Source organism: Geotrypetes seraphini, chromosome 2 (assembly GCF_902459505.1).
Source record: "Geotrypetes seraphini chromosome 2, aGeoSer1.1, whole genome shotgun sequence".
NCBI classification, from domain to species: Eukaryota; Metazoa; Chordata; class Amphibia; order Gymnophiona; family Dermophiidae; genus Geotrypetes; species Geotrypetes seraphini.
This window is the reverse complement of record NC_047085.1, coordinates 188956443-188982220: the sequence shown is the minus strand read 5'-3', so window position 1 is coordinate 188982220 and position 25778 is coordinate 188956443. Positions and strand designations below refer to the sequence as shown.

Sequence of the window (25778 nt, the reverse complement as noted above, 5' to 3'; positions counted from 1 at the left end):
AAGCCACTCCCTGCTGACTTCTGGGCCCAAAGTATCTTTTAAGGAGAAGGGAATAAGGTATAATTTTTATACACCTTATAAAAGAGAGAGGTTTAAAGACCTCACTTAAATCTCATGTATGACAAATTTGAAAATATATAAAATGACAAAGAGTTTCAAAGAGTTGAGGCAGACAAAGGAAATACTGTAACATATAGTTAAGGTGCACACAGGACGCAGAAGGCAGATAATAACGACTTGATCTGCATCCTTGTTGGCTGAGCAGATAAGAGGTTAAATATTCTTTTAATACCCTGGCTCATGAACTTTTGTGAAAATGGTGTCCTAATTTGCTTCATACACCTGCAATTTTATAACCTTAAATGTACTTTGTCACATGTTCTGCAAAGTAAGCATGCAAAGGAACCATATAGTGCCTCTAAAATCCAAGCATACAATTCTCTGTTCTTGTATGCTACTTGGGGTTGAAGTGGTTTCTTGTAGAACAGAGGTGTCAAAGTCCCTCCTCGAGGGCCACAATCCAGTCAGGTTTTCCCCAATGAATATGCATGAGATCTATTAGCATACAATGAAAGCAGTGCATGCAAATAGATCTCATGCATATTCATTGGGGAAATCCTGAAAACCCGATTGGATTGCGGCCCTCGAGGAGGGACTTTGACACCCCTGTTTAGAATGAAGCCGTTCATTTCATGGATGCTTTAGGATTGCTGCAAGAAAGTAGATACCATATTTTTCAGTCCATAAGACGCACCTGACCATAAGATGCACCCACCTGTAGAGGAGGAAAAACCAAGAAAAAAAAATTTGATTCAGAATTTTTTTTCTCTTGGTTTTTCCTTCTCTACACGTATCTGGTGGTCTGGTGCTGGGAAGGAAGTCCACAGCCCGAAGAAGCCTACAGCCCAAAACAGCCTGCAGCCCGAAACCGCTCGCAACAGCCCGGTACCTTTTTTAAGTGACAGTGGTCCAGCGCGGTCTCCTGCAGCCCGAAGCTGCCTGCAGCCCCCAGTACCTTTTTTAAATGGCGGTGGTCCAGCACGGTCTCCTGCTGGACGGCTGCCTTTCTCCTTGCAGAGCGACATACCACGCAAGAGCGCAACCTTTGTGCTTCCTGCCTGGTCCCGCGCCGCTCTATGATTGGCTGCAGGACCAGGCCCCGGAGGGGGGGGGGGAAGGCTGTATCTTATAGACCAAAGAATAAGGTATGTTCTTTCATTTTGAGGACTATCCCAGAAATATCACCCACATACACTTACACCTGTTAAATCATGTGGCTTTTCTGAGTAAAAACATGTACATTATTTTGAAAATTCTAATTCCATGCTCCACTCCAGGAATGCCTCCCCTTACAGTGATAAAAACCATGTGCAGAGTGGTACTGCAAAATTACTTATACAGTGGGGAATTTTATAAAATGCCAAAAGGAATATCAACTTTCTTCCACCAATAGAGAAGGAAGCCTGCCTATTTAAATAACAGTGGAGAAAAAAGACCTCATAGCAAAGGAGCATAACAAACAGCTAATCGCTGTAATTTAGTAAGCTCACTGTCATCATAGGTCAAGAAAAAAGTTCCACTATTATCAAACTGTATAGGCAAGAATCTCTTCTCATGAGGTAGGTATATAATGATCGTCTCTCAAACAGCAGGGGGAGAAATCAAGATGGCGTCGGAGTGAGTCGCATTTTTAGTGGCTCCTGCACTCTCTGGCAAAATTCTAAAGTTTTTCACCAGAAGAATTTAACTTTTTACTGCGATACTGACGTGCAGGGGTAAGCAGAAGAGTGACCTTCCTGCCTCCTCTTCCACTCCGTTGATGTGGCAGACAGCAATAACTTCATTTGCTGTTCCAGTTGTCTCTGTCTCTGTTGACCGAAGTGGGCAGACCTTGATCTTGGAGGGCAATGTATCGCTAAGCCCATCAAGGCCTGAAGTTCCTCCGCATCCTGGGATGATGTTGGGATGCCTACATTCCTTCAGGAAGCGCCAGAATTGTTGTCTCTGTCGGCGTTGCAGGTTTCACCCTTGACCCCGGATGGAGATTCCAACTTGCCGACTCTTCAGCAGTCGGCTTTCACGGCTGGAGGACTCAATCTTGGAAGTATGTCAGGGACTGAAACTGATATTCAACAGTCTTCTGATTTCATTTCCATGGTGACCTCTTTGACTATTTCCCTCCCTGCCCCACTGACAAGACCACCGGTGGTAGATATGGAGGCTATCTGGAGTGCCATTGAGAATTTGCATTAGGTATGCACCCATTCAATATCTTCAATTCAAAATGATAGAATTCAGTTTAAAGATTTTGAAGAGAAATTACAACTGTTAGAATGGACAAAAGTTGATATTTCGGTTGCAGAGTTAAAAGCTTCTTCTTACCTGCAACTAAAAGATAAAAATTTACCATCTAGGAAAATTGAAAACCTGGAAAATTTGAACAGAAATTTAAATTTAAGAATATTTAATTTTCCTGTCTCTAGACTGCAGTCTTCTAGGGATTTATTTCAATCATTTCTTATTTCTGTTCTAAAATATCCTGAAAATAATATTCCACCGCTACATAAATTATATTATTTAAATGTGCCAATAGAAGATAAAATGGAAGAACAACCAGACGACTTGGATGTCACTAGTATGTTGGAATTGTCTCAGATTGAAATTACAGCCAGAGCTACCTTGCTAGTAACTTTTATTTTCTTACAAGATAAAGAAGTTGTCATTTGCCTATGCTATAGGACTGATAATGTTGAATTTCATAGAATCAAAATCACAATTTTTCCTGATGTTTCAAAGTGGACACAAGTCAGGTGTAAAAAATTCCTGACTTATCATCAGTCAGTATTGAACCTGAGAGCAATCTTTCAATTGCGTTTCCCATGCAAATGTTGTATTATATAGCAAGCTAAAAGATATATTTTCTATGAACCTAAACAGTTGCAATTTTTTTGGGAAGGTAAAGCATCTATGAGGATGCCCGAAACCTCCGTTGAAACCACCAATCGGGCAATATAATATAATTAATCCAACTGTCCTCTGTAATTCTTGTTAATTATTTTTTTTTCTTAAACTCCAACTTCCCTTGGAAAGTAATTGATCGCTTCTCCTCCAGTTTGTGGACTGTAATCATGGTATTGATTTTGTATTAGAATTCTTTATTATCTTTATTAGATGATTTTATTTCCTTTCAAGTGATGTATTTTCAACTTGTTAAAAATTATTATTTATTTTTCTTTAAGTCTCAACAAAAAAGGGACTAAATATCATTCTCCTCATGTTATCATAGTCTCCTTTTTTTAAGTTAAAGGCTATTGTTTTGGATTTCTTGTGTGAACTTGTTCCAGGGATTATATCAAATTTGATCATGTTATGATCACTTTGATCAATTGGCCCCAGTACCATTAGGTCTCGCACCAATTCACATGCTTCACTAAAAATTGGGTCTAGAATTATTTTGCCTCTAACCAGCTGCTTTCTAGGGATTATATCAAATCAGATCTTTACAGTATCTTTACAAAAACCAATTGTGGCGGGTGGGGTAAATTTTCCAAATTTCTATAGATACCATCAAGCTTTTATTATGTGGCAAGGTATGTATTGGATCCTTCCTGAAGTCTTGGAGCGTCTTCCGGACTGGCTAATATTAGAATGTCAACTCCTGTCTCCTTTGCGATTGGGTCATGTTTTAAGTATCAAGTTACCTCGGATTTACAAGGACAATAGAATCTTATTTTCCACATGGCATATTTTAAAATATATTAATAATATAATACCTATTCCGATTCATCAATCCACGTGTCAGTCCTTATTGTTGAACTCCAAGTTTCAAATTGGCGAGTCTAAGATCCTCTGGAAGCATTGGCTGCAGGCAGGCATACACACAATAGATGATATGTTATCAAATGGGAAAATGATTGATTTTCCGCGACTGCAACAATCATTCGGTATTTCAAAGTCTCAAACATATAAGTGGTTGCAGTTGAAGCAGGCCATTCAGAAGGAGTTCCCTGATTGACGCAACTTAAAAAAATCAATATAGCTTGCTGGGCCTAAGCTTCCAGACAGATTTGCTAGGACATAGGCAGCCAATTGGTATAAATTTATATCTGAATATTTGAATAAAAAACCTAAAACTAGTTTAAAAGACATTTGGAGCATTGAGATTAAGCAGCAGATTTCTGCTACTCAACGGCCACGGATTTGGACTTGGAGGATGAGATGTACAGCATCAGCATCTTTGAGACAGACTTGGTTTTTTCTGTTATATAGAATTTTCTGGACCCCTGTTCGTTTGCAAAAGTTAGATAGTTCTAAAACTAATAGATGCTGGCACTGTCATCTTGATATAGGGACACTGTATCATCTACTGTTCTATTATCCCTTGATACTTAAATTTTGGAGATCCATATGGGGTCAAATCGTTAAGATATTGGAAGTTCCATTGTCATTGTCGTATGATATAGTGTTGTTTGGAACATTATTAATGCCCAAGAGTCCAATCAATGCAAATAAGAATAGATTACTTCTCATCATGACAGGAGTTGCTATGCAGCTAATCATGAAAAATTGGGATAACATAAATTATAGTTTTATAAGTTTGAATGTATGAATTCGTTACAATTGGGACACTATAATAAATTAATTTGGGGTCAATTAACTAACTTTTGTATAAGTCTTATACACATCCAGGAAGGGTAGGTGGGAGGGTGCGGGAGTGGGGGGTTATGTACTTATGATATCATTTGATTTTAATAAGTGCTGTTTATTGTACTAATTGTTTGTTAACCTGTTGCACTTTATGTTAGCTTTTAAAAAATGAATAAAGATTTATTTTAAAAAAATCAGATCATGCTATGATCACTGTTATCAAGTGGCCCCTTATAAGAACATAAGAATAGCCTTACTGGGTCAGACTAATGATCCATCAAACACAGTAGCCTGTTCTCACGGTGGCCAATCCAGGTCACTAGTACCTGACCAAAACCCAAGGATTAGCAACATCTCATGCTACCGATCCAGGGCAAGCAGTGGCTTCCCCCATGTCTTTCTCAATAACAGACTATAGATTTTTTCTCTAGGAAATTGTCCAAACCTTTCTTAAAACCAGCTACGCTATCCACTCTTACAACAACCTTTGGCAATGCGTTTCAGAGGGTAACTATTCTTTGAGTGAAAAAAATATTCCTCCTATTGGTTTTAAAAGTATATCCCTGTAATTCATTGAGTGCCCCCTAGTCTTTGTAATTGTTGATAGAGTGAAAAATGGATCCACTTGTACCCGATCTACTCCACTCAGGATTTTGTAGACTTCAATCATATTTCCCATATATCCCTACCTACAGACTTTTTACCCTCCAGGTTTGAAGAAAATGGAAATATCAACATAATTAAATCCTTTATAATTCAAATTTATACAACAAGAAGAAATTCTTGTTCATTAGTGAGTTCATGTAACTGGTGTAAGATGTCAAACTGTTAATTATGATTATCAGTGGTTTTGATGCAAATTATTGTCTGAAGTATATTAAGGGCAGATTTTATAATAAAAGAACTACCAAGAAACAAGGTAATGTTCCATAAAGCTTGATGATCAGATGAAGCCAAAACCTGAAAAAAAAAATAATTTTAAAGAAAATAGAAGAATTTTAGATATGTGTATTGATATACTTGTAGATCAGTTTTTGAAAGTTGCATTGAATATTTTTTTATTTTCTTTATATGTATTTGAATCCAGTTTTTTTTTAGACAGAAGTATCAGAAAGATCTTTCATTGTCTGTTAGATATTGAGGTACTAAAGCTGATGTTCAAAAAGTCTGTTGGCACAATAATTCTTTGAGTTGCCACCATCTTTTTAAATGCTCAGATTTGATTTCTATCAGTTAATCTGAAATTCAGCGATAGAATTTGACCAGGTCTACTGAACTTCAGATTGATTTTTGGACCGACTTCTACCTCCTATCCTTCCTGGAAATTTGAACTCTGCTTCTGCAGCATTTCCAATCTCAGCAAACTCAATGAGCAGAAGACCCAAGCTGGAAATCAAGGCGCCACTGTGACATTGGATTTTATTCATCTGCCACAAATGCTTCACAAGTCTTCTCTTATGTAGATTCAGAATTCAATAGGTTGTTAATTCAGTTGTTTTAAAATTGGATTTTAAGGTAATTCAATTATGTGTATTAGAGAGGAATGTAAATGTTCAGTAGCAATAGTTGAAATCATAGCAGTTGGCTATACTATTCCCAAATTTTAAATTATTGCTAATGCTTCACCTTTTTATATCTGCTACCTATATGTGCATGGATCTTCCTAGTTTGATGTGAAATTCTTGATGACATTCTTTCTTCCCTTTCTTCCAGAAAAACCAGAAGAAGCAGATTTGTGGCTGCTGAACAGCTGCACGGTGAAAAGTCCAGCAGAAGATCACTTCAGAAATTCAATTAAGTAAGTTGACGGGATTGTTTTCTCTAAAGCAGAGAAACTTAAGAACATAATCTATGCAGTGGTGTAAGATTAAAGTACAACCTGTGTTTTAGTATACATTTAATACCATCTTAATGTGGAGCAGGCCAGAAGTGAGTCTCAATTTTTATACATCTCTTCTGATGTAAAGTTAGAAAAATGGAAGAAATCACTTAAATTAGCACTAACCAATAAATTAATCAATCAAAAAATAGTGCTAAAAATAAATTTTTTATTTTTAAATAAAATGTTCCAACTCGTAGATTTAAGACCAGTGATTTTGGGAACCATCAACACAGCACCATGTTCCCTTATCAATAAAACTTTTTTTTAAAATTTATTTTGAAATGCAACAATTGTTACTGTGAGTTGTTAAAACTGTCACGGAGATGAATAGCTATTGAGTTTAATGCAGAATAGAAACATGCACTTATCTGATTAATATGTCTTAAGGGAAATGGCTCTGGTAGTCATTTATATTTTAGGTTTAGAAGCAGTGATCATTCAATTGTATTCCTATTGTATTCATGTTGAAATTCGGCCTGAGTTGCAACTATACTTAATGAAGTTGGTGATTGGAAATTCATGTTTAAACACATTTTTGGGCCACAAGTTGGTAGTGAACCATCAGACATTACAACTGGCTATCGGAGCCATTTCCTTTGTGACATATTATTCAGATATGTATATTGTTTTATTCTGCGTTAAAACTGTCATAGACATTAATAACTACAGTGCTCCCCCGAGATTCGCGGGGGTTCCATTCCAGGAACCCTCGTGAATCTCGAAAAACCGCAAATATGGTTTTTCATGGGGGAGCCTGAAGAGGGCAGCAGGAGAGCAGCCGGAGCGCAGCGAGTACAGGAAATCACTCGCGGTTTGCTCCGACCACCTCTTCCTGCATGAAGTCAGTCCTTAGCCAATCAGGAGCTGCATGTCAAAGCAGCTCCTGATTGGATAAGGCCCGACTTCGTGCAGGAAGAGGCGGTTGGAGCGAACCGCGAGTGATTTCCTGCACTCGCAGCACTTCGGTTGCTCTCTCCTGCCTCTCCCGATGCCCTCTCCTTGTCGGCGGTTCGCGGTCCAAAAATAACACGAATGACCGGGACCGCGAACCACCAACCGCGAACAGCTGGGGGAACACTGTATTGAGTTTAACAACTCACAGTAATAATTGTTGCATTGCAAAGTCTAACAATTTTTTCTTGATAAGGAAACATAGTGATGGTTCCCAAAATCATTGGTCTTAAATGTACTGACTTACTTGCTGGAGCACTGAGAACACTATTTAAAAATTATAAATTAAATGTCTTCTGATGCCATCCTACAAAATCCAGCTAAAGTGTAAGTTTGGTCTGAAAGTAGATAATTTTCTTACTGATGATGAGAGGAATTTATAATGTTAATACATCAAATGCTTCATTTTAACATTACTTTTCCATGTCCTTTACTTAATGCTTTTTATTTGGAAATAACTAGTTAGCTATTTTCTTGCTGTTTTGAATGTCTGCTTTTTCTTAGCAAACACACAGGGCCTGTTGTGAGTGTTTACCTGTGGCCAAATGTGTGCATGCTTTGGTGGTAGGGGAAAGTATACAGTCGAAAGTATGCAGTGTTTATGTATAACCAGGACTATTTGGAAGTTTAGTAGAGAATGGTGCCAAACCTTGCAAGTATCAGTGACTTTGCAATAAAGCATTTGTTGCCTCCTAGGCTAGTTCATCCTATCATCGTGACACCTTTGTGTTTCATAAACAAAATCTGTCCCTACCTGTCCAAGCTGGAATCAAATTCATCCCCATTCATCCCTGCAAGTAATCAAATCCATCCCCGCCTATCCACATAAACTTCAGAAGTAATTATTTAACTATGCTACTGAATTCTGGTAGAGCCCAATTTACAAATAAGCAAATATACTTTATTAATTTGGAAATATTAATCTGGAAGAATACATACTTTTTTGAATGGATCTCTGCTAGAGCCTCTAACGTAAATAGTAATATATAAATACTCCAGCTGATTAGGACCCTCAAGTTATGTCAACTGAAGACTTCCTCTGAAGGTGGCCAAAAATCCTTTTTTACTAAGCTTGGCAGGCAGTAGCAGTGTTCCTAAGTCACATATGCTAGCTTCTCAGTGGCTCAAGGATACTGCCAGTGACTACTGTACTTGGTAGAAGGGAGTTCTGGTCAACTTTGGAGGAGGTCCTCAGCTGGCTGTTCTTGGGGATCTCCATCAGCTACAGCAAAGGTCAGCAAGTATTTTAAACAATGGAGAAATAAAACCAGAAATGCAGTTCCTTTTCAGTTGAACACAATACAAAGACATGTGCTATAAACATTTCCTAAAGCTAACACATTTCTGTCAATAAATTCCTTTTTTTTATTTTTTTTTTGCCTTTGTTGTCTGAAGATTTATTTTTCTATCAAGTTGGTTCCAGTTTATTTTTTTCTGCTTTCCTGTCTTCTGCAAATTCTTCAACTAGAAAAGATATACTGTCCTGCCCCTGTGACTCATCAGCTCTTCCACCTCTTATCAGGTAGCTCAGCCTTAAACTACTGAGCCCAGCACATCCTGGGGGTTGTAGTTCCTTCTCTGCCTGATTAGTGCCTCCTGCTACCTGGGGATATAATATCATCATTATTGAGGGAGAATCCCTGACTCTCATAAGGTCGTATTCTTGTTGATCCTTCCTGTCGAGGGTAAAGGCCAAGGCAGAGAAGTTCACATCCTGGAGATGAATGCTTGGATGTGTGATGGTATTGTCGAGAGCATTTCGGCTTCCTGGACCATGGGATGATTTTCCAAGGGCTGCTGAGCAGGAATAGTGTGTATCTAACAAAGATTTTAGACTCGACGCATACGTATTTCGGCCTAACTGGCCTGCATCAGGAGTCTTAACAGAGGAATGTAAATATACAGCAAAAAACCTGCTGATGCATCTGCTCACCAAAAATAGTGATTGCATCTGAATCCTCGGTCTTCCTACAATTTCTTTTTACAGTCCACATGCTTTTAACAATTTGGAATAGTTTTGTGTGAGCTACAAATTTAATCACTTTACTTGTTGTTCCCCTTTCCAGATCATACATTGTAACATAGTAACATAGTAGATGACGGCAGATAAAGATCCAAATGGTACATCCAGTCTGCCCAAGCTGATTCAGTTTATTTTTTTCTTCTTCTTAGCTATTTCTGAGCAAAGATCCAAAACTCTGCCCGGTACCAACTACTGAAGTCTACATCAAAGCTCACTCCAGCCCATCTACACCCTCCCAGCCATTGAAGCCCTCCCCAGCCCATCCTCAACCAAACAGCCAAATACAGACAGACCGTGCAAGTCTGCCCAGTACTGGCCTTAGTTCTTCAATATATTTACTATTATTTTCTGATTCTAGATCCTCTGTGTTCATCCCATGCTTTTTTGAACTCCGTCACTGTTTTCCTCTCCACCACCTCTCTTAGGAGCGCATTCCAGGCATCCATCACCCACTCTGTTAAGAAGAATTTCCACTCAGCCTTTGGTAAGAAGAATTTCCTTACATTGCTCTTGAGTCTCCCAGCCCTCAGCCTCAAATTATGCCCTCTGGTTTTACCATTTTCCTTTCTCTTGAAAATATTTTGTTCTACATGGATCCTTTCAAGTACTTAAACGTCTGAATCATATCTCCCTTGTCCCTCCTTTCCTCTAGGGTGTACATATTCAGGGCTTCCAGTCTCTCCTCATACATGTTTTGTCACAAACCTCCTATCATTTTTGTCGCCCTCCTCTGGACCACTTCAAGTCTTCTTATGTCCTTCGCAAGATACAGTCTCCAAAACTGAACACAGTATTCCAAGTGGGGCCTCACCAACGACCTGTACAGGGGCATCAACATCTTCTTTCTTCTACTGATTATGCCGCTCTTTATAAAACCTAGCATCCTTCTGGCAGTAGCCACCGTCTTGTCACACTGTTTTTTCACCTTTAGATCTTCATTTATAAATATGTTAGATAGTACCAGTCCTAGTATAGATCCTTGGTGTACTCCACTATTCACCTTCCCCCATTGAGAAAAATGGCCATTTAACCCTACCCTCTGTTTTCTATCTGTTAACCATTTTGTGAAAAGGTTGCACCTGACTTCTAGTGATGCGTTTAGATGCATCACCAGCAGCCTGTCTGCCAAATATAGAGCAGACTGACTTCTAGAGGTGATCGTGCACCTCCATTTTACAAGATGGCTGTGGGAGGAGTAGGATGCCCACTGGTTGCCCCTCTAGACTGGGTAATTATTATTGGTCATGCAACAATTAGAGTGGAATTGTCCAAAAGAGAATGATGTGCACTAAAAAAGTGTCCTTCAATCTGTCTGGTGAATGACAATCTTTATTGTTCAAACATCAAATTGACAAATTGACTCGACATGCGCATGTTTCGGCCAACAGGCCTGCCTCAGGAGTCTTAAAAGTCACTAATGATGATATACGAGGTATACTGACACTCGAATGAATCTGACCCCAAATCAATCAAAGAAGAGTGTCATGCTGTCTGTTGACACAACGCCTATAGCATTTGTTTTCCTTGTGGCATGACACTCTTCTTTGATTGATTTGTGGTCAGATTCATTTGAGTGTCAGTATACCTCGTATATCATCATTAGTGACATTTAAGACTCTTGAGGCAGGCCTGTTGGCTGAAACAAGCGCATGTCGAGTTAATTTGATGTTTGAACAATAAAGATCGTCATTTCACCAGACGGATTGAAGGACACTTTTTTAGTGCACATCATTCTTTTTTGGACAATTTCACTCTGGTTGTGACATATTTGTGTCTGTGGTGGTGTTTTTCCCCTGTTTTTTTCTTAATTATTATTGGTCTACATGGGTGAAGTTCTGTAGTACTAAATGCTCTCTGGTTGAAACCCTCCCTATGCTGGGTGCTTGGTACATGTCTCACTTGGTCATCAGAGAATCTTTGCTGAGTAGGGTTGATTTTGAGGCATTCAGGGCCCAGTTGGCCAGCTGTTTTTTGTGTTTTTTTTTAATTAGATTGCTCATTCCCCCTGTCCATATCTGACTCATCCCATGTCCGTTTACACACTGATAGGAAATGATACAACAAAGCCTAATTTAGTAAACCACAGTAGGTTACTGTGGTAATGAGTGGTGTGTTTTCTTCTACTACTACTGATTGTTTTTATAGTATTAGAAAACAACTCAGTAAGTCTATTCCAGGCATGCAATGCAGCAAGTTGGAAGGAAAAGAATCTGGAATTGGCAATAAAAGAGAAGGGCACAGACAAGAAATTTGTCTGATGAACTGTGTTCCCAGGGAGGGGTGTAGGGAGAGATAAGAGAGAAGAGATACTGACAAGCTGCAGAATGAATGCACTTCTAAGTCAGTAAGAAGAGTTTAAACTGTATATGGAAATATCTGGGGAGGCAATGAAGTGATTTGAAGAAAGGGGTTATATGAGCATAGCAACATTGGCACATAGTTGTGATGCAGAATTTTGAACAGAGGGAGGTGATTTAGTGGGAGACCTGTGAAGAACGAGTTGCAGTAATCTTAAATGGCAGGTGATAAGACTGTGGGTAAGGGTTTTGTTAATGTACTCAGAAAGAAAGGGATGAATTTTGATGATGTTAAACAGAAAGAAATCATGGATTTTAGGAGTCTGTTTGAAGTGGCAGAGAAAGAGAGGAGTCGAAGATGAGCCCCATCATTATGAGCTGAAAAGACAGGGAGGTTAAACATAGAAACATAATGGCAGAGAAAGGCTAAATGGCCCATCCAGTCTGCCCATCTGTAGCATCCATCATCTCTTCTTCTCCATAAGAGATCCCACATGTCTGTCCCACACTTTCTTGAATTCAGACACAGTCTTTGTTTCCACCACCTCTACCAGGAGACTATTCCATGCATCTACCACCCTTTCTGTAAAAGGTATTTCCTTAGATTACTCCTGAACCTGTTGCCTTTTAACTCCATCCTATATCCTCTCGTTCCAAAGCTTCCTTTCAAATGAAAGAGACTCGCCTCATGTACACTTATGCTACGTAGGTATTTAAACATCTCTATCATATATCCCTTCTCCTGTCTTTCCTTCAGAGTATACATATTGAAATCTTTAAGTCTGCCCTAATGCATCTTATGATAAAGTCCACCAACCATTTCAATAGCCTTCCTCTGGACCAACTCCATTCTGTTTATATCTTTTTAAAGGTACGGTCTCCAGAATGGTACACAATTCATTGTACACTGTATTCACAGAAATAAAGAATGAGGGAAAAGTGGGTTTAGGGAAAAAGATAAACTTAATCTTGACCATGTTCCATTTTAGGTAGCAGTGAGACATCTAGGCAGTAATGTCAGACAAACAGGCTGAGACTTAGGCCTGGATTCCTGGTGAAATTTCTGCTTTTGAGAGACAGATCTGGGAGTCATCAGTGTAAAGTTGGTACAGTAGAGTCTTAGTTAACTGGATCTTAGTTAACCGGGACTCACACAACCAGCAAAAAAATTTCTAATGGAAAAAAAATGTCCTCCAAAGAACCAATGGTAGTATCCTGAGCCTCAAATCCTCCATCAAGCCCCCAAACAGCTATGAACCCCCTTCCTTTCCACCCCAAAGCACCAGCGCAGCAGCGTTCCTTAGCCGCAAAGCCCTCCTCCCTCCCTCAAGCTCTGAAGCGGTAGAAGCAGATGGCAGTCCTGAGCCATGAACTCCCTCGCTTGCTCCCTCTTTCTTCCTTACCCAAAGCACAGTGATCAGCAGGAGGCACAGTCTGTTTGTAGCCAGCCTCGACAGGGCTTTTCTTCTGATGTGTCATTCCAATGCGTCAGAGAAAAGGCCCTGCCAGGGCTGGTCGCCAGCAGCCTGTTTTGAGACTATCTCCTGCTGACCGCTGCGCTTTGGATAACGAAGAGAGAAAAGGAGGGTGAGAGGAAGGGGCTTCTTGGCTCAGGACCATCACCTGGTTCTGCCACTTTGGGACTTAAGGGAGGGAGGAAGGCTTTGTGACTCAGGACTGCTGCCACACTGGTGCTTTGGGGCGGGTGGGAGGGAGGGAGGCGGACTTGAAAGTGTGTTAGACAAGGTTTCTAACACACTCTCAATTAACCAGAAAAACAGTTATCCGGTTTCCACCAATCCCCGTGGGTGCTGGATAACTCAGATTCTACTGTATTCAGAACTGTGGGTGCAAATCAGAGCAGCAAGGGAATAAGTTTATAGAAAGAAGTGATCTCAAGACAACTCTGAGGTGGGATGGCAGTGGAAGAGAGCCGGAGCCAAGTCAGGTTTTCAGGATATCCACAAATAAATATGCATGAGATAGATTTGCATCTCAAGGAGGCAGTGCATGCAAATCCATCTCATACATATTCATTGTGGATATCCTGAAAACCTGACCTGACTCCTGCTCTCAAGGACCAGAATTGCCCACCCCTGCACTAAAGCATATTTATGTAGCTATTGTTTTTTTGTGTTGCTGACATTTGCATACTATTAATTTATTGCATCGAGAGTAAAATATTTTTCAGCTCATACCTATGTTAGAACATTGCACTGAAACTTGATCCACCATTGTGAGACACAGCTTATTGCATTAGCCCCTGGGAAAACGTACATTGTAGTCCTCGCTTCTCTTGTTTTACTGTGGTCCAAATATATCATTCTGGTATTTCTAAAGTGTCTCAAACAGTTGCTTAGTTAAATTGTGGCCTTGACTGAGGGAGTTTATCTACCCAGCAAGCGTGGAATCTTGCAGTGACTGATGATGAAGTGCTTTGATGAAAGATGTGAGAAGTTGGGTGCTGGACAGGTTTCCCCGCAGTAGTGTAACAAATCTTGCTCTTGTTTTGGTTTTGTTATTTTTCCAAGTTGATAAACATAGACAAGAGTCTGGGTGTCTGGAGGTTTTTCTGTGTTAGCGAGCTGCAAAGGAGAGCAGAACAGCTAAACTCCTTTGAGTTTTGCAAAACATTCCGAGCATGAAAATAAACTCAAATTAGTCACAATTGTGTGTTTCTGGTATAAATAAAAGACACAGTCTTTACTTGTAGATGTTAACTTTCCTAACAGTTGGATGGATATTGCTGAAATGATTTGTTTGTTGTAGCGCATGAACTGGTTAATCATTTGTAGAAAACCCATTTGGCATGGAAAAGCACATTGTTCTCCACTAGCATCTGGCATGCTCAAAGGGAAGAGGGACATTTGCCAGCGGCAGAGGCCTTGACCTCATCAGTGGCAGCTGTTCCTCCGTGTACCTTGGAACAGAAGCAGAAGTTGTCTGCGCTAGGCGGACCAGAAAGTGTCACCATTCTGTGTCCAGCAAAGCATTTAATCTCTGGCTTCAAGCCCTGCTTGGCAGTGACTTTAGCATGTAATGCAGCAAAGTCTGCTCTCCAGCATTGGTGGGTGCAGAGGGCACGTGGGGTGGAAAGCACCGAGCAGCTGATCTCCTGCTTATGAGCTGTAAAGCTGATAGGAGATATTCAAATTAGATTTTTTTTTTTTTTTTTTGTAAAATCTAGTGTATAGGACCATAAAGTACTAGAAGCAGAGATGATGTACATTACAGAATGACAACATAAGACAAACTTAAAGAGAAGGTACAAAATAAACCGTATGCAGGACATGCAATGTGTTCTGATATGTGTAAGTCCCATGTACACTACAAGGAATTGCTAGAAAATAAAACACAAAACAGACTAAACATCTAACTAGAGTATAAGCAAGCTAAAAAGTGAAATAACACCGAACAGTATTTTTATATATAGGCACCCCAAACTTATAACCCTCTTTCATCCCACCCCCTCTGAGTTAGCAAGGGAATCCCAAAGTACAAGGCAGAAACCATGCAACAGAAAACATGTGGAGGGGCATAATAATAATAAAAAACAACTAGTCTGATTTGGACATATAGGGCTCTTGTCGCCCAGAGTCGGCAGCGGAAAAATGTCCATTCTTGAAAAGTTCGTCTAAAATATTTTTTTCCCCCAAAATCGTCGGAGTGTGGAGGAGGGTTCTAGGAGGGGTGGCCTTGGTCGGGGGGAAGGGGGTTGGGGGGGAGGTTGTCTGTCAGGAGGGCTTGGACTCCCTTCTACCGGTGAGTGGTTCGGGGTTTGAGGTTTCTGTCCGGCAGGAGGAATTGGGCACCCTCCTGCTGGTAATCGCGGGGATTTGGGGTTCGAGTATTTGTGTCAGCAGGAGAGATTGAGCATCTCTCCTGCCGGGGGGGGGGGGGAGGGGGAGGATCGTGGCAGGAGAGATTAGGCATCATCTCTTCTGCTGCGATCATTACTGGTGCGGGTGGGACAGGTTACCTGGGCTGCTGAGCTGATCACGGCAGCCGCGATCAGCTCAGCAGCCCGATTCAGAACTTATATCTTTTTTGATTTGGTCTAAGTCAAAATGTATAAGTTTTGTCTGGCAACCTGTCAAACTTTTTTGGTTATGGCTACCAGATGACTAAGTCTAGGTCAGCCCACCTCCCGCCCTATCTATTCTGCAAAAAAATGTGCCTTTTCACTCTAGGCTTACAGATGCAGGGTAAAGGTCTAAGCTGGTTTTGATTATCGGTACTTGGACGATCTGTCTTTTGATCGTCCAAGTACTGACTTAGGCCACTTTTAGTATGTTTGTTTTTAAAAATTTTTTTTATTATGAGCCCCATAGTGTTTTGCTAAAGAGTGAGCAGTTGATTTCAAGTATCATTTGATTGTCTTTGTTATCAGTGTAGACATAATTGTATGGTTATGTTGCAGACTGCCTGTTTTCTTACTTTTTAATTAATGGGGTGAGGGGGAAACAAGAAAATTGCATGCATAAGAGTACAGTCTTTCCCCCAAATAACTGATTAGGTGACTTTGGTGATACTGTTTTAATTATCCATTTTTGGCAAATAGATTTTTGCGTTGCCTGGTTTGGCTGCTAAACATGGCGGCAATTGCTTGATATAGGATGAAGTTAAGAGGTGACAGGCTCAGGAGTAATCTAAGGAAATACTTTTTTTACAGAAAGGGTGGTAGATGCGTGGAACAGTCTCCCAGAAGAAGTGGTGGAGACAGAGACTGTGTCTGAATTCAATAAGGCCTGGGATAGGCAGACAGGATATTTCAGAGAGAGAAAGAGATAATGGTTACTATATAGCTGACCAATTTAAGCTGCCAACCGCTAATATTCAGGGGAAGATAGCCAGCTATTATCCACTGAATATTAGTAGATGGCTGGCCAAAAGCTATTTATTTGGCCAGGAGTCATTCCTGGCCTGTTAAATAGTGCTTAATATTGGGCAGTTGTTATTAGTAGCTAGGTCTCACTGCATAAAATTGGACCTGCACCAAAATAGCACAATTTAGTGGTAAAATGTCATATAAGAATAGCCCATGTTAGTATCCACACCCCCTGAGTGTCTTAAATGGACCTAAATAGCACATTGTAAAATAGTTTGATAAGCTCAAATTTGCAAGCTGTGAACAAATGTTCTATCATAAAGTCTTTGGCTTAGCCTGGGATAGTATATTCATGTGACCCAAGTCAATGCATTTTTGGGGTGATAGGAAGTATGCAATTTTATTTTTCTAATCATCTTGCTCCCAGTCTCTGGTTCTTCTTTCATGTTTGTTTGTTTTTTTCTCTTTCCTCCTTTTTTCTCCTTACCCTTAGCTTTCTTCCATTTTCTGTCTCCTCCTCAAATCTAGTTTTCCATCTCTTCCCTTCCCTCCATGTACATCTCTCAATGCCATTCCCTGCTATCCATTTGCAGTATTTTTCCCTCTCTTGTTCCATCCATGTGCATTTCACTCTCTCTCTTCCCTCTAATCCAGGGGTATCAAACTCAATCACATAAGGGGCCAAAATCTAAAACATAGGCTAAATCGCGGGCCAAATTTTTTATTAAGATACTTAGAGGTCCTTTTATTAAGGTACGCTAACCAATTTAGCGTGCACTAAATGTGCACCTTAATAAAATGAACCCTTAGTCTTAGTAGAAGTATAGAGTTACAACCTATACAACCCCACACCAGCTCTGTATTGTAAACAAAATAAATAAAAAGACTTTTCCTCTCTATTTTAGGTCCTAGTTCTTGCTTGCTGGCTATACCAACTCTGGCAGGATACACATTCAAATCTGACATATTGTAATCACAAAACAGAAAATAAAATGATTTTTTCTACCTTTTATTGTCTGGTCATTATTCAAATCATGTTGGTCCCATGCCCTGGTTGTCTTCTGACAACTCGCTTGCCAGGGTCTCTTGCCCATTTGTCGTTTTCTTCTTTCTCCATGCTAGCCATCCATCTTCCATCTCTGTCCTTCCCTTCCCTCCCCCAGAGGTCTCTCATCTTTCCTTTTTTTGTCTCCATCCCCACAGCTGCAGCGATGGACCCTACCATTCCCAGATCCACCATCTCTCCTTTTTTCAACTACCCTTTCATCCAGCATCTTTCCCTCCTTTCCCACTACCCCAGGGTCCACCATCCCTCCTTTTCTCAACTACCCTTTCATCCAGCATCTCTCCCTCCTTCCCTACCACCCCAGGGTCCACCATCTCTACCTTTCTCTTCCCAACTACCCTCCTATCCAGTATCTCTATCCCCCCATACCATCCCTTGTGTCCAACTTCTCCCTCCCTGTTTCTTCCCTCCCTCCATCCCATTAGCCACCATCTCTCTCCCTCTCCTCTGTTTTTAAACCCATTATTTCTTCCTCTCCCCTCCACCCTCAGTCCAGCATATGCACCTCTGTTTGGACCCCTCCTTCCCTCCAGACTCCGTGTACTTCTACACCAGGGCCCACCCCCCGCCCCAAAGGTCTGCATGTTTCTCCCCTTTTTCTTCCCATTCTCACCTTTGAGATTTGGCCCGCCGTTCTTTCCCTCCATCTATCCCAGCTTCCCAGTCTTATCTTCAAAGCAGCCTGCAAGGTGATCACCGGTCGGCTGTAGCAAACCTAGCAGGCTGCCTTGGCCTCCGTAGCATGTTCCCTCTGCCACGGTCCCGCCCCTCCTCTGACGTACGGGATCGTGGCAGAGGGCATATGCTGCGGAGGTCAATGGCAGCCTGCAAGTTTCGCTACAGCCAACTGGCGATCCTCTGCAGGCTGATTTAAAGATGAGACTGGGAAACTGGGATGAATGGAGGGAGGGAAGGAACAGTGGGCCAAATTTAATTACTGCGGGCCTGAGTTTGACATCCTTGCTCTTGTCACTCCTCCTCCTACAGGCCCAGCACCTCCCCTCTCCCCTCCATCCCCCCACCTCCCATGGGTCCAGCACTTCTCTCCCTTCCTTTAAGCCCCTCTCTGCATTACCTGACCTTTCTGCATTACCTGCGTCCATCCACCCACAATCCAGCATCCCTCATTGCATACCCTCTGACAGTTGCAGGATCACTGCCTCTTCCTTCTAATTCCCTGCACCCTTGCCACATTTGCAGATTACATTTTCAGGCAGCCCGGCACCGATTCACACAGACACTCCAGGGCCTTCCTCTGCCACATCCCGGATGTTACATTAGAGAGGGCAGAACACAGCAGAGGGAAAGTCCTGGAGTTTCTGTGTGAATTGCTACTGGGTGGCCTGAAAATGTAAGCTGTAAGAGCGGCAGAAAGGGGTTAAAAAAAGAAAGAGGCAGTGATTTCAGACCTGCAGGAGGGAAAGCAGCAAGGAGTGCTAGATTGTGGGTAGCCAGGGTGCATGCTAGACTTTGTGGCACACTTAGGGAGCAGCTGCATGGCAAACTGATTGAAAAACACTGAGTGAAATGCTCTGCTTTTCAAGGACTTTGCTCTCAACCTCAGCTTACTGAAGCACAGTTCTGTTCTGTTTTGTTCTGCAGACATATGTCTAATTCTTATGCAAATCATTAGTAGCATTCTGAAATATACAGAAGTAGGAAAATACTGTACATTGTACTGACCCATTCACTCCTGATTCAGCAAACTGATTTTTCTTTTAAACGTACAGTGACAGTGTATTTTTCTAAACTGCTCCCATATAATGGAAATTATATCTTGGATCAAATGTATTTTTATTAATTTTAAAGTTTATTTTTCCTAAGTGCTGGATAAAATTTAGCCACCATGCGTGTATTTATTGTAGCACATATCTCACGGTCCCATTTGTGAGGTCTAGAGTCTATTTCCTTTAATAATGTTTGTCACATCCAATTCAGATTTTCAGAGTATGTCAAGGGAACATGAAGACTTTGATAAGTAAGGGTGGGATTTTTTGGATACAAGTATGAACTTGGATTGCAGATAAGTGCATTTTAGAAAGTAGACTCTTAACCTCTGGGTAGAAAGTGTGTGGGATTATCTGTGTGCTAAATTCTCCCATCCCACAATTTTTTTCTTTATAAAAATAAGTCAGAGTTATGCTGCATGAAAAAAATAGGTCACTGTGAGCATCAAACTATATCTACTCAAACCAATTTTCCAGCAAGGCAATTATATTATAACCATGCCGCAAATATCATTTTGTGAAAAAGGTTTGTTTATGCTACTGAAGAATTCAACTCAAAAAGAGAGGTTTGATCAACCACTGTGTATAATCATTACACATCAAAATACACTAGAGCAGTTATAAATATCAGCCCGGATTCTGTATAGGATGCCCGGTCTCAGAAGCTGACGGGCATCCTATATAGAATTGGGCTTAAGGCTGCCTAATATAAACCCGATTATGTAACCAACATCCATGTTACAGACGCCGGTTACAGAACCAGTTTACTGTAGATGCGTCCGCTACACTTATCACAGCAAGGGATCTCCCTGCCGCGATAAGTATAGCGGCTACAGCCGCTAGTCTCCCCCCCCCCCACCAAATGAACGCGGCAGGAGGGATGTCTAATTTCTCCTACCCGGAAGACCCTCAACACACCTGGAAGATCGCAGGCAGGAGGGTGCTCAACCCCTCCTGCCGGAAGACCCCCCTCCCCCGCGAAGATCGCTGGCAAGAGGGTGCCCAACCACTCCTGCCGTAACACCTTCTAACCTACTAACCTTAAATGTTGTCTGGCAGGCCTGCCTCCATCAAAATGAGGCGGGCCTGCCCCTTCCCAGGGCATTGTTGGATGCACCAGAGAGGAGCCTAAGGCCAGATTGGCTCGGGCGCCTAAAGCCCCTCCTATGAGCAGGGCCTTAGGTGCCTAGGCAATTCAGGCTTTAGGCCCCTCCCCGGTGTAACCCCGCCTCATTTCGACGGAGACGGGCTGCACAGTAGGAAAATCTGTCCATCTGGCCAACATTCCGTGCTGGGGGGATGGGGGTGGGCACCCTCCTGCCGGCGATCTTCGAGACACGTTGGGGTCTTCCGGGCAGGAGGGATTGTGCATCCCTCCTGCTGCTTTCGTTTGGGGAGGGGGGTCTAGTGGCTTACATTGTAAGCATCTCCTGATCTAGGGAGACAAGGCCGTCTAGGTTCGCCTAAGGCGACTTCCGGAGCAAACTATTCCCACGGCTAGCCTTAAGCATGCAGGCCTCCCTATGCTCCCGGAGACGCCTCCATTGTAAGCGGCCTGCCTGGGGCACATTTTCTTTAAAAACGTGCATCCCAATTGGCTGGTGTCACAAGCCCAGCATTACAGCTAGCCTTGTTCCAGGTAGAAAGCCTAGGAATAAAGGGCTAGATTCACTAACTCTCTGATCCGTGTGCGATCTGTTTCCGTTTGCATGCAGACTGACAAATTCACTAAAGGCCTGCATGCAAATGGAGACGATCGTTGGCACGCTCCCAGCCAACTGCACAGATTGCTAAAGCCCTGACAATAGTGACAGGAGAAACGGCCTCCTGTCACTGCTGTCAGGGCTTCTGCCGCCGGCTTTAAAAAAAATTTTTTCATCGGGTAGATATTTTGCATGTTTTACACATGCACCACCCACCCAAATGGCCCACCGTGCCACCCACCCGACCGGCCCACCCCTGGCTGGGCCAGGCCCGAACTGGCACTCCCTATTTCAAAGTTGGGAGCAAGAGGGGTGCTCGGTCGGGTGCAGTTGGGACCAGGGATAGACCGGTTGAGGGTGGGCAGTGCTGGGGGTGGGAGACCTAAGGAGCAGGAGGGTCTAAGCACCCCTCCTGCTCCCAACTTTTATGTACCGGAGGGGTGTGTGACTTTATTTTTTTTACTTTTTCCTTCGTGCGGGCTGGCTCTACTGCTCCCCCTTCCAGGCAATTTTGCCACCCAGACTCTCCTGCTCTCTGCTGCCTACCGTGCAGTGTGAGCCCGCGGGTTTAAAGTAGGGCTGCACTGCGGCGTACAGCCCTGCTTTAAAGCTCTGGGCAGAAAGCAGGGCTGGAAGATTGGGGCGAGCAGGCAGGAGACACGGGGCAGAGAAGGTCTGGAAGATCGGGGCCAGCAGGCAGGAGATACAGGGCAGAGCAGGGCTTCTATGGAGCTGGAGAGTCAGAAAGACGTTTTCGACTGGTCTCTAGCAGTCGCTTCTTGGGTTGATCGGCCAGCCTAGTTGGATCGGGAAATTTGTTTAGTGAATCGCGTCCCTACCTACTTTGCATGCAGTTCCCCTTAGTTGCATGTGCGAATCGGAATCGGATCGCAAAACAGGTTAGTGAATGCTGCAGGAGAGAAATTGGGTCGCAAAGGGCTCGCAAACTTATCGGTATACGATCAGTTTGCGTAGTGAATCTAGCCCATAGCCCTGAAGCTGAACAGAGCTGATCAGTGCAGCAGCTCTCCCACTAGCATAGACCAGAACTCAGATTCTGGAGAGGTTTCCCAAGAGCAGGAGCCCTAGGAGGATTTAGGGGACATTATAGGGACAAAAACTCCTTTAAACCTAGACCAGTCACTGGTAGGACACAGCCTAAGAAACTGGCTCTAGCCCCTTTAGGCACACACCTGCTGAGACTAATTGCAAAGCAGGAGAAAGCCCAGGGAAAGCTGAAGCCTGCCCATCCCCCACATAGGCTTGTGAGTGGCTCCCACAGAGAAAGGCAGTTGGAGCAGTGCAAGCCAGAGAGAGACAGGGCTGAGCAAGCAGAGGAAACAGACTCATGGCCGGGTGCTCCAGAGGTCAGACAAGATAATGAGATTGAAATGCAAGATTGGGAGGAATCTTTGCCTTTAAACCAGCCAGATTGCCTGAGATCAGAGGAAGATATGGACATTGTACTGCAACCAGTTTGTGACCGGATGGATGAGAGTTAAGTTTTCCTTTTTATTTTCTTTGGCTGGAGAGGCTATTAACTGCACTGTGTTTTTGAAAGAAAGAACTGTGTGTTTGCTGGCTGCTTTTGGAACCAAACAGCCAAATGCTATTTTGGGGGAATTTAAAAGACAATTGAAGGGAAAAACTGCCCTGCCTGAAAAGGACTTTGTATTGGGTTTTTCCCCCCTATTTTGAGACTACAAGCCACTGATTGCAAAAGTGTTTGATTGTGGGATAGTATCCACACAAGATCCAATGGGTTGGGATTGTGGGGCCTACAAGGCCGTTTTGATAGTAGATTCAGCAATTCCACACCCCCACCAAGTTACTAGGGTTGGTATGGGAGCCTGACTGTATCCAAATAAGCTCAGTGAGTTTTGTAGGGAAAAGTTTGTGACAAAATAGACTGTGGAATACTTACCTGTTTTGAATTTTTTGATGTTTTGTGTTTTTTTTTTAACTTGGAAAAAGCAAGCAAGGTAAATTCCTGGATTTACCCTGAGGCAAGGGATGTGACCAGCCATATGCTGACCCGTCAACCAGAGGGGCTGCAGGGCTACTAGCCAGAACAGGTGAACTGTTTTTTTTTTTGGGGGAGGGGTTTATCTTTATTTTGGATCCTTTTGTAGTCACCTGCAAGCAGAGACTGAGACCTTGTTTTATAGGGAATGGAAGTAGCCAGGCCACTGGACTAATTCTGATTTTTGTTGTTACATGTTTTGAACATTGGCTTACACAAACAAAGCCTACTTTATTTGAACAGTGGCTGGACTGTGGCCTTATTGTGTTTTGGGAACTTTTTGCCATTCTGACCATTATTTTCCCAGCAGGGCTTTCACCTTTTGAGGGCATGCCAAGATCAGCGATTGTGCTCAGCCAGGGTATCTGCCTCAGGGCCCGGCACTGACTGTGTGACACTGGTTAGACAGTTGTACCATGCCTGCGGCTGCCTATAATCAGGATGCAGTTTAAAGAATCCGGGCCATAATGTCTGGGTCAGTATTCAAAAAAATTAATTTCAATAAATATTAACTTCTTCCCAGCAAAGGGAAAGTTTATCATCAGTCATTCTCCTTCAACAGAGCAGATTGCCATCCATCCTCAACATTGCGCTATGTTTCACCTACAGAGCTGCTTCAGGATGAGTACTTAAATTACAACAGAACAAATGCCAATTAAAAAATGAAATAAATGAATTTCTTTCATTTACATTTCAAATAACATACATTAACTAAGGTGTAAACAAGGTGGAAAAACCACACATACAGTAATATACAGCCTTCAAAATGTCCAGGGTTCATTAAAGAAAGCCTCCGAAGGTAAAGCTCCTCCTTATAATAGATATTCAAATATAGGGCAGCCATTCAGAGAAAAGTTCAACAAAGGAGAACTAGTTAAAAAGGTCAATTATATCTTTGAGACTACTGTTTATGCTTTTTACACTTAAATCTTCAAGCTTGTTTTATGGACTTCTCTAACAGTGATATTACTCAGTTTTTTTTTGTTTGTTTTTTGTCCTTGGGATCTTATATATGAGGGTCATTTCATAAATAATGCACACTATTATTTATTTATTTATTTTTTACATGTTTTATTTTTTTTCAAGTATTTCTTTACAATCCTTCAATATAGTCTCCCTGCTTTGCAATGACCGAGTCCCAATGTCTGGGAAGCTTCATTATTCCATCCAAGACATCATTTTTGTTCAGTTGCCGAATAGCTTGGGTAACGGCAGAAGTAAGAACATAAGAAATGCCTTCACCGGATCAGACCTTAGGTCCATCTTGTCCGGCAACCTGCACACGCGGAGGCTAAGCTAGGTGTTCCCTGATGGATACCTTGTTCACCTGTATCCCTCAATGTGATTTGCAAGAAGGTGTGCATCCAACTTGCCCTTGAATCCCAGAATGGTGGTCTCTATCACAGCCTCCTCCGGGAGAGCATTCCAAGCGTCGATTACTCGCTGTGTGAAGCAGAACTTCCTGACATTAGTCCTGAGTCTGACGCCCCTCAGTTTCAGACCATGACCTCTTGTTCGAGTCACTTTTGACAATGTGAAAAACGAAGTTTCTTGCTCTATTTTGTCGAAATCTTTTAGTATTTTAAAAGTCTCTATCATATCCCCTCGCAGCCTTCTCTTCTTGAGGGTGAACAATCCCAGAGATGCAAAACGATGTCCACGCATAGGTTGTTTCAACTTTGGAAAAAGGTTGAAGTCAAGTGGACTCATGTCTGGACTGTAGGGAGCATGAGGTAACACCTCCCAGCCGTATTTGCATAGGTTTTCTGTGATGACATTCCCTATGTGCGGGTGAGCATTGTTGTGAAGAATGAGTGGCCCAGCCAAGAGCAACTGAGGTCGGGTTTTGTGCATTTTTTGCAAAAAAATCATGATAATACACTGCTGTGACACTTCTTCCACATGAAACTTTGTGATGATGATGCCTTCATGATCATAAGCAAAAATAATCATTTGTTTGACTTTTGATTGAGTCCGTCGAAAATTTTTTGGTCGTGGGGAAGATGGAGCTCTCCACCTGTTGGAGCTCCGGCTCCATGTTTCATCAATAGCAACAGTGTGATTCAAGAATGTTTGATCTTCAATGTAGAATCTTTTTTTCAGCACGGTTACATTGTCCAGGTGTTTCTGCTGTTGTTCAGCAGTTAAGAAGTGGGGGATCCATCGCGTAGGAATTTTTCTCATTTTTAAATCATTTGTCAGAATTCGGTATACTAATGTCAGTGGAATCCCTGTGGTTTCAGAAAGTTCCTCGCATGTTGCATGATGATCTTGTTTAAGAGCATCAGCCACGAGTTTCACACATCGTTCATCGGTTATTGATTTCGGCCTTCCTGGTTTTGCATCATCGCCTATGCTCACATAACCACTCCGAAAACGAGTTGCCCACCGAGAAACTATACTACAGTCCACTGTTAACTCACCACAAACTTCATGTAATGCACTGTGGATTTCTGTCGGTTTTTTGCCACGTACTATAGAGTTTCAATCTTAATGTTACGACCTCTGATCATCAACAGACACAGTACCTGAGACACCTGCAGCCTCCATTTCCCACACTTGTCACAGCCACACTATGTACACTACAGAGCTCCTAAGCACATGTCCTGCTGCTTCAAGCACTAAAGTGAA

At 42.1% G+C, this 25778-nt stretch overlaps 1 protein-coding gene across 5 annotated transcripts in view; it reads left to right on the top strand.

The window, feature by feature from the left end:
- The window catches only part of CDKAL1 (CDK5 regulatory subunit associated protein 1 like 1), a 1479984-nt gene that overhangs the window by 275637 nt on the left and 1178569 nt on the right, over positions 1-25778 (top strand). For all 5 annotated transcript variants that reach the window (XM_033934562.1, XM_033934560.1, XM_033934561.1 and 2 more), the window contains exon 4: positions 6361-6445. In XM_033934562.1, the coding sequence (XP_033790453.1) occupies positions 6361-6445 (85 nt within the window). The remainder of the gene's footprint in view (positions 1-6360; positions 6446-25778) is intronic.